General features: G+C 36.4%; 1 protein-coding gene across 1 annotated transcript; it reads right to left on the bottom strand.

Moving 5' to 3' along the window:
• Positions 1 to 788: 788 nt before the first annotated feature.
• Positions 789 to 7496, bottom strand: LOC132151525 (SAM pointed domain-containing Ets transcription factor-like). Its single transcript, XM_059559684.1, has 5 exons — positions 7052 to 7496; positions 4982 to 5179; positions 2608 to 2655; positions 2250 to 2384; positions 789 to 967 (listed from the first exon to the last, which is right to left on the bottom strand). The coding sequence occupies exons 1-5, from the start codon at positions 7494 to 7496 to the stop codon at positions 789 to 791; spliced, it is 1005 nt and encodes a 334-aa protein (XP_059415667.1).
• Between the last annotated feature and the right edge of the window lie 2460 nt (positions 7497 to 9956).

The following is a 9956-nucleotide window of genomic DNA, read 5'->3' as shown; positions in this document are numbered from 1 at the left end:
TCATAATGGCGAAACAACTCCAGTGTTTTCCAGATTAGACTTCACAACAGAGATGTACAAAAATACAAGAGCCACATTAGAATCCAAACCTCCTTTAGGCTCAAAATGAGTTACTGTCCTAAACTCGGACTTCCTGTCTGAAACCTGTCAATTTACAGCGCACGTGACAAATGCATCCACAGGCCGCAGGTAAGCCCTCGTGCGCATCAGTGTGAAACGTGACGTGAGCAGGGAGGTGCGTGCGAAGGTGGCTGATTATTGAAGAACGTGGAGAAAGTTCACATGGGCAGACTTGAAAGGTTCGCAGTGCAATTAATCACAAACCAGAAAAAGGGATGTTTGTTGGTTGGCAGCCAGAGATTAACACAAACTCCAGTCTTTCCACTGCAAATCATGGGCAGGGAAACCAAGGTTTGCTCAGAGACACGCTGACAGGCAGACCTTGCGAGTAACCTGTAACATACTTCAAAGAATATCTACTAAATCACTTATTTTAACCTTAGTGCTTCTGTTAAACATAATAGTTTATTTGACAGGTTTTTTTTAAGTAACAGAAAGTAGCAGTGCAAAGCTGATACTACGTTTCAACAGAAACACAAGTGTTTTTAAAAGAGTACATGTACGAATTTCGAAGCACAGTTATATTTTAAACATAGAAAGTGGCTGAAATCTTGGAACTTTCTTACATCTTGGTTTCGCTGTCATGCAAAACCCAGAAATAGTCTCAGGAAATGTGTAGTCAGTTCATAAAGCTCTTGTGTCAGTGGCTGAGTTCCTATATATCGCTCTTATACCGGATGGACAAACTGATAGACGAGTCTTTGCGAGACATCTGGCTTGCGGATGATCCCCTTTTTATAGTACTGCCGAATAGAGCGGCTGAGTTTGTCATAGTTCATAGCCGGACGGTTCTTCCTCAAACCCCAGAGTCGTGCCACGTGAGCCGAATCTTCGATTTTGAAGATCCCTGTAAAGACACGCATCCAAGACACATCGGTAATGGCATAGGCAAGTACTGCAATGTTTTTGCACATGTGCACATTTTAATAATATCAAGAACCTTTTCCCATTAAACATTTTAAAACATAAAGGTTCCAAAAACTTTGAACAGTTCTTAAAAGAACCAATTTTTATTAGATTGAAGAAAAAAAAAATTTCACCTTAAAGGAACATTCCACTTTTTTTTTTTTTTTAATATAGGTTCATTTTCCAACTCACCTAGAGTTATGCCATATTCCAGGCAACCCGTAACCCGTTTTTTTCCAACCTTAAACCCGTTAAAGTGCACTGGAGCGGCAGTCAAACCTGTGACTTCCTGTGAACTCATACTAGTTGGATGTACTCCCAGTTACGAGTTCTGACATCACACAGCACGCGAAACAACAATAGTAGCCCCTACGAATAATATTGCCTACGGATGCAGTGTTTATGTAAGTGGTACACGTTGAAAAAACGATTTTAGGACAATGTAACGTTGCAATAAAATTAATAATATAGCTACAATTCCTTGTGCTCAGGAAGTTTGGCGTGACTTGCCTGGAACGGTACAAAGTCGTTAAAAGTGGTTTGAAATCATGACAAAAACCTGCTTGGAACGCAGCATTAACGGTTGAATTTTACTGTTTTCTAATCCATTCAGCTCATCTCCAGGTCTGGCGAAACTTGACTCTTTTGTAGTTACTTTGTGTAATGTCTATCGATCGATCTTAGTATGTAACTACAGAAGAGTCAAGTTTTAAATAGAAAAAATAAAGAAACTCGGTCATTTTTCGATCGAGATGCTAACGGTCTAATCAGATTCAATGATCTATACTAAGCTAAGCTAAAAGTATTACCACCAGACCTGGAGATCAGCTGAATGGATTAGAACATGGTAAAACTCAACTGTTTAACTCTAGGGGAGTTGGAAAATTAGCCTATTTTCAAAAACAGTGGAGTGTTCCTTTAAAGAACCTTTTGGGAAATGGAAAGGTTCCACGGATATTAAAGGTTCTTTATGGAACCATCAATGCATATAACAAACCTTTATTTTGTGTTAAAAACTTTGGAGAGGATCCAATGATGTTAATGGTTCTTCAAGGAACCAGAGCCAAAGAACTGTTATTTTTCAGAATGCATCATGGTATTCTTGGAAATACCTTGGAGTAGCATCATTTAAAGCATCATGGAAACAAGTCTGGACCCATTTTTACAGACCCATCAGCAGCCATTATTTCCATTACTTTGCAGATGAGCTGTTGTGTCCTCACCTTTCTCTTTATTCAGCCAGCGGATGCAGCGTCCATAACTGTGAGGTTTGAGCAGAAGTTCTCTGAGGAACTGCCACAGATGGATTGGCTGACCAGAACAAGACGAATCAGCTTCAGACCACAGCTCTTCACCTTCTGTGAGATAACATGCACACATATAGCATTATAGGTACATTTTAGTAATTTGTTTTTGGCATTAATTGACCTGATCTGAGCTGAAAAGGCTAATCATTACATGACAGACAGTGCTTTTCTTTCACTATGGTCTGTCTGTGGTATGTTTTTAAGGTAATGGCATGGTTTTTTCTGTATATTGGTTATCATCCATGTAGTTTACTGTGGTGTTTCTGTGACGTACCTCTCATCCTGGTCTCTCCAACTGAACATCTTTCCTTCATCCAGGCAGCTGAATGCACAAAAAAGAGAAATGCAGCATGTAAACATTTAGTCTACAGAACTTACAGAGTTAAAGATGCCTTATTTAATACTTTTCTGAATTTATGGTTTCAAACAGGTTGCAAATTGTTATGTGAATTTGAATAAAAGGAAGTAGATTTAAAATGGAATGGAACCAAATAAAAGAGAAAAATAGCTGCTTAAAGTTGTTTTTAATAATAAATCATTTGTTTTTCATTATGAATTACCTGTAAACATAACAGTAATAATCTGTGTTCATGTTTTCACAGTATTTCTTAAAGGGTTAGTTCACCCAAATAGCAAAATTATGTCATTAATAACTTACCCTCATGTCGTTCCAAACCCGTAAGACCTCCGTTTATCTTTGGAACACAGTTTAAGATATTTTAGATTTAGTCAGAGAGCTCTCAGTCCCTCCATTGAAGCTGTGTGTACGGTATACTGTCCATGTCCAGAAAGGTAAGAAAAACATCATCAAAGTAGTCCATGTGACATCAGAGGGTCAGTTAGAATTTTTTGAAGCATCGAAAATACATTTTGGTCCAAAAATAGTAAAAACTATGACTTTATTCAGCATTGTCTTCTCTTCCGTGTCTGTTGTGAGACAGTTCAAAACAAAGCAGTTTGTGATATCCGGTTCGCGAACGAATCATTTGATGTAACCGAATCTTCTTGAACCAGTTCACCAAATCGAACTGAATCGTTTTATTTAAACGGTTCGCGTCTCCAATACGCATTAATCCACAAATGACTTGTTGTCTTGATGTTAACTTTTTTAATGTGGCTGACACTCCCTCTGAGTTCAAACAAACCAATATCCCGGAGTAATGCATGCACTCAAACAGTACACTGACTGAACTGATGTGAAGAGAGAACTGAAGATGAACACCGAGCAGATCCAGATAACGAACAAAAGATTGACTCATTCTCGAGTCAAGAACCGTTTCTGTCAGACGCATCCGATTCGAGAACCGAGGAGCTGATGATACTGCGCATGTGTTATTCAGCGTGAAGCAGACTGACACACAGCGAGTCCGAACTGAACAGATTCTTTTGGTGATTGATTCTGAACTGATTCTGTGCTAGTGTTATGAGCGCAGGTAAACCGAAGGCTTGAATCAAGGGCAATCATCGCCAATGACACCATTACGTCGAGCGCAAAAGAACCGGTGAACCATTTCTTCAACCAGTTTATTGAATCGAACTGTCCGAAAGAAGTACTGGTGATCCGAAAACCGATGCAACCGGTTCTTGACTCGTGAACGAGTCAGTCTATTGTTCGTTATCTGGATCTGCTCGGTGTTCATCTTCAGTTCTCTCTTCACAGCAGTTCAGTCAGTGTACTGTTTGAGTAAATGAATTACTCCAGGATATTGGTTTGTTTGAACTCAGAGGGAGTGTCAGCCACATTAAAAAAGTTAACATCTTAAGTCATTTGTGGATTAATGCGTATTGGAGACACGAACCGTTTAAATAAAACGATTCAGTTCGATTTGGTGAACTGGTTCAAGAAGATTCGGTTACATCAAATGATTCGTTCGCGAACCGGATATCACAAACTGCTTTGTTTTGAACTCTCTCACACAACAGACACGGAAGAGAAGACAATGCTGAATAAAGTCGTAGTTTTTGCTATTTTTGGACCAAAATGTATTTTTGATGCTTCAACAAATTCTAACTGACCCTCTGAGGTCACATGGACTACTTTGATGATGTTTTTCTTACCTTTTTGGACATGGACAGTATACCGTACACACAGTTTCAATAGAAGGACTGAGAGCTCTCGGACTAAATCTAAAATATCTTAAACTGTGTTCCAAAGATAAACGGAGGTCTCACGGGTTTGGAACGACATGAGGGTGAGTTATTAATGACATAATTTAGCTTTTTGGGTGAACTAACCCTTTAACTTAAAGGAATGGCTCTTAAAAAAATAAGATGCATTGTAAATAAAGTATAGGAGAATAAATAGTCAAAATCTTTCTAATTTTCATTTCATTTTTTGAAGTTTAAGTTTATAATCTTTAACTTTTTAAGTTGAACTTTTATAACCTAATTTTTTATGATTTCCCTTTAAACAATATGAAATAGTTTTAGCTTTAGTTAACAATAACAACACTCACTATGCTGTATTTCTTTGAATTGAATTTTAGAACGTTTCCTGCCATTCAAATTCTGATTCAACTTCCTGTGTGGCTAATTCATTTCAAATTCAAACTGATTAAATGAAAGGGAGTGAATTCTTACATTCAGAATATTTCTCACATTCCTGAATTCAAACAGTCTAAGTAAGTACTTTTTATCAAATATTTCACCTGATTTCCATATATCCAGATGTGCGTGTAATGTCTCGCTGCACTGTGGTGAACGCTGTCGGAAGTCTTCCTCGCTCATGGAGCATAAATCTTTGCCATCCAGCTCTTGGAAGGCCTTTCCCACCTGCGGGAGCCTGTAGAGATGCTCCGTCCACAACAGCCACTTCTGAACGTTCCCACAATTCCACTCCATCGGGTCTGAAAGATTAGATCAGATCAGACCAGCTATCTCTGACAAAGCACACTGTTGGGATTCAGAGCTGTTTGCACAGACTCCAAAGGTTTTGAAACGTCTTAGTGAAAAAGAGAGCCATTCAGAGGAGCAAACAGTGAGGATGGGTGTTTACGTAAGGTGGTGTGACTTATTTCAATAAGTTTAACACGAATTGCATAAACTTGCTCGTAAAAAAATACGGACAACTCAATAAATCAGTTGCAATGTGAGATGCCACTGACAATTTTGAGCTATTTTACGATGCACAGATATTTGTCAAAACTATATCTGCGAGACCTCTTTGAATGTTTGCTTGTTCGTCATCGTTATACGGGAGGGGTTTGAATATCCTTAAGGAAAGTGAGTGTGACAAAGCTCTCAGCACATTAGTGAAACTCCGGAGGATTAGGCAGATCCTGGTCTGTATGCCTTCAGCTGCCTTCAGGGCTGCTGGAGTCAAAGGCCTTTTCTAACAGTTTCATTATGACTGTTTGCTCGGCTCAATCATAACTCAGAGCTGTCCGTCACTCACATTAAACATGAGTGATGAATGGCGAGATGTTCATTTGAATAAGTGTCATGATTATATCAGCATGTTGTGCTTTACTGCAGCGGCTGTGAGCCAGATGCATCATGGCTGTGTTACGGAATTTCATGTTGAAGTATTTTTCTATTAGGCCATATATTCATGAACATATTCTGAAGGCATTTTTAAGAAATATTTGGCTGTAATATATTGATAACATGTCTGAGTCTGCTATATGTGAATATGCATGCTATATTTGCATATGCATAGAATTATAATCTAAATATAATGTGAACAAAATCTGAATTTATTGTTTAATGTTGTTTAAATACATTATCTGGCATCAATATATGACTTATCATATCTTTGTTATATATAACTATAGCTCAAAAATATTTTAAATAAGACCCTAGTCTTAATCTAATATAAATCTAATCGTATTTAGCAACTTTTTTTATTAATATCTGACCTTTATTGTTTCGCTAACACATGATCGGTATTGATTTGCATGTGCATATAATCATAAAATTCTAATGTGAATTCTTAGTATATATCTTTTTAAAATTGTACATCAGACTCTCCTTATAATTTTCTTGCATGCTTAATTGAACAGCTTTATTGCAGCATGCATAGAATCACAGTCTGAATCTAATCTAAATTTAGCCTAAATTCAGTGTTCACACTGTAAACTGAATTGTGTTACTCTTTCTTGAAAGCCGAGGGATATTTAAGAATAACGTTAAACACATTAAAATACATGAAATGAAAGTTTTGGAAGCAAGGTCTGTCAAAAATGTTGTGCACGTTGTACAATTTTGCACCAAAATACTTTTTTTTGCACCAAAATACTTTTTTTTTGCACCAAAGCGACTTACATTTATATATAAAATACATGATTATTTAAATTATATTAATATTACTTGTGTGTCTATGTATAAACACACACACACACACACAAACACCACACACACACACACACACATGTGTATATATATATATATATATATATATATATATATATATATATACAAACATCTTTATTTTTTATTGATAAAATAATATTTAAATAGTTTTGATATTTTCTTAAAAAAATTGTATTCTGATTATTTTTATTATTTAAATTCTACATTTAAATTGTATATATACATATAATATTTAAATAATCTTTAAAAAAAATTATTAGTAATAATTTACTTGGATTATTAATATATATATATATATATATATATATATATATATATATATATATATATATATATATATATATAATTTTTTTAATTAGAATATTTCTGACACTTTATGAACCAACAGCAAATGAATATTATCTTACCTGGTGTGATGTTGAGAAGTTTGCAAGCGGTCTCAATGTCCTTCAGAACTTCTCCCACTACCAGGCTTTGCACCTGTTCTAAAGATCGCTCCTCCACCTGTTCCTCCAGAGTAGGAGACAGCGGCGAGGCTCCCAGCCCGGGGCTGTCGATCACCGGACACTGCTCTGGCTCCTGACACGGCTCCAGCCTGGGCCCGACGCCCGCGGATGTGGACGAATCCGACACCCTCACCACCCAGGCAGCATCCTCGGTGAACAGCATGTCAAAGCAGGACAGATAGAGTCCCGGATGTCCTCGGTCCGAGCCATCAAGACGGGGTTTGTGGTCGACCATCTCCAAGCCATCTTCTCGCTTAAGAAGGGCTAGCGAGCTCTCGGTGAAGCCTGTGGAGTGCAGTGGCTGAAGAACAGCGCTGTCTGACTGGATTCGGACAGGACTGGCCATTGTCTCCTGCAGGAATGAAAGAAAACTTTATTGAACCATACAACTCAATAAATATTGTCCAGTTTTATGACTATATAGAGTGTAAAAGAGCAGCTGTACACCAGAGCATTCAGCAAACTGCTGGTTCTTGAACGTGTTGGTGATCCATATCCATTAGCTCATCCCATCCAAAGAAAACTCTGAGCCTAAGTGATGCTGTTTCTGTTTTTAAGGCTTCCAGGACGAATGGGAATGAACACAGAAAGTCATTGCAGTATATTGGGAGGACAACTGGATTTGACTGAGTCACTTACTCATGGGTCACTTCTACAGAATGACGGGTGACACGGGAGCTAAGCAGCAGTTTAGAGGACTGCTTTCAAGGTGCCGTCCATGGTCTCCTGTCTCCTGTGTCAGCTTGAGTTTTTAATCAAATTGCAAAGAGGAAAACATGCTTCAGATGTATGATGACAGCAGAGGCGGGGCTGGAGATGACATCGATCTCCAGTGGCCGGGAGGTAAAGATACAAAGGTGGGAAGATTGCATGAAGGAAAGTGCAGATCAGGTTTCAAGTTTATGCTTCAGAAGCAATAATAGCCTTCAAGAAACGCCTTTTTAAACTGCCGGTTAAAAAGCAAGAGTTTCCTAAAAAACAGTTTGTCCTCAAACAGTCATGTTTGAAAATATGCCTTAAAGTCAAAAGAGAGGGGATATTGCAAGCAAAAGAAAGAAAAAAACATGCAAAAGAACAAAGACAACAAGCTGTTAGGAAACTATAGGTCACAGCAACACGTATGGCTGTCAAAACACCGATGTATATCAATATAAACCAGGGTTGATGTTAACTAAGACTAAAACTTAACAATAGTTTTCAGTTACTGAAATAAAGATTTAATAAAATAAAATCCAAATAATAGATGAAACATTTTTATGTTATATATACTTTAGTTTTAATAAATATAAAAACAATATTTTAATATATAATGCATAATTATTTATTAATATAAAGTTACTTAAAAATAATGAGAAATTAAAAAATGCAAACTGAATAAATAGCTAAATTTAATTATTAATAAATCATATAATAGTATATAAAGTAACACTGGTGCAAACTATATTTTTACATATTCTGATTAAAATATCAGTGGTTCTTTCCTATGCAAATGTCCTTTCCTAAAAATATAAGTTCCTTGAATAAAGGCTCTTAGGGGCATCTAAGAAACCGCTCTGAGGAATGCAAAAAAGCTGTAAAATAGATGATTTGACAGAAACAAGGAACATCATAAATCATGAAGGTCTTTTCAGGGCCTCCACATTACATGAAAAACATTGCAGGCAGCCAATGAGATGCTGTCGGCACGAACAAAGCCTGCTTCGGTCAGGCGAGTACAACTAATTCATACATGCTTAATATTCAAATGTCATAATTGCATTTTAAAATCGAATGCTTTTCTTTTGTGTTTTGCAGAAGTCATACTGGTTTGGAACGGCATGTAAATGAGTAAAGGCTGATAGAAGTTTCATTTTTTTTAAACAAAATTTTCCCTTTAATGTGGGTCATGCAAGCAACCACATCTCTGGATCATCCTGCATTGACATTTTCCTCTTTGCACTGCTTTGGATTTCATGTTTTATTGATTGCCATAAAAGTAGTTTATATAGATCCTGTGAGGGTATTTGTTGGGCAGCCTCCTCTCTTCATAAGTAAATATGCGTCCATAATTGTTTGATTTAAAGTTCACAGCACAGATGGAGAGTAAGACGTGTTTGTCAGTAATCTGTTGTCATTAGAGCGCATGTCTACAGGACATTCACCATCTACCACATGTTCTCAAACAACCTCCGTTTGTTTGAACGCACCATTGCCGTCATTCATAAAATGGTGATATTGCTCCACACCCAGCGATAGCAGAGGAAAAGAGGTATAAAAAGAAAACAATCATTCAGGTTTTAAAGGATGGATTATTATGGCTTAAACCTTTTATTGTGTCTCTCCGTTGACTTTTCCCTCATTTATAAAAAACTTTCAAAAGTTTCACTTGCCATAATTTGAGCTTGTCTCTTGTCCCAAACCTTTTAAATTCACCTCTATAATAAATTTATAATGTTTAATATCATAAAAAAATTGTTTTGTCTTTCCAATAGCCCTCTGCCCCCCCCCCATGCTTTTTAAAAATTGATTAATAAAAATGCAACTGTTGATTGTTAGTTTGTGTTAGCTCAGGTTCATTCAAAATAATATTAACAGATCTAACTTTTAATAATGCATTAGTAAATGTAATTTTAATAATGCATTAATAAATGTTGAAATTAACATTAAGAAAATAAATATTTTTCATTGTAGGTTCATGTTAACAAATGAAACCATATTTTAACAATTATTATTATTTTTATTTTCATTAATTTTTATGTTATTTTATAAATGTTAACAATTTGTCATTTTTATATTAATTTAAAAAAGAAATGGCATGACAAAACAA

The sequence above is a fragment of the Carassius carassius genome, chromosome 10 (assembly GCF_963082965.1).
Source record: "Carassius carassius chromosome 10, fCarCar2.1, whole genome shotgun sequence".
NCBI lineage: Eukaryota > Metazoa > Chordata > Actinopteri > Cypriniformes > Cyprinidae > Carassius > Carassius carassius.
The sequence above is the reverse complement of the archived record's forward strand: the minus strand, read 5'-3'. Positions and strand labels throughout refer to the sequence as shown.

What these genes read in the sequence shown, in the direction of transcription:
- LOC132151525 (XM_059559684.1), bottom strand. Translation starts at nt 7,496, where the DNA reads ATGGCCAGTCCTGTCCGAATCCAGTCAGACAGCGCTGTTCTTCAGCCA. An exon ending in TCTGGATATATGGAAATCAG is followed by an intron (nt 2,656 to 4,981) that starts GTGAAATATTTG and finishes TTGTGCATTCAG; the next exon opens with CTGCCTGGATGAAGGAAAGA. An exon ending in TGGAGAGACCAGGATGAGAG is followed by an intron (nt 2,385 to 2,607) that starts GTACGTCACAGA and finishes GTTATCTCACAG; the next exon opens with AAGGTGAAGAGCTGTGGTCT.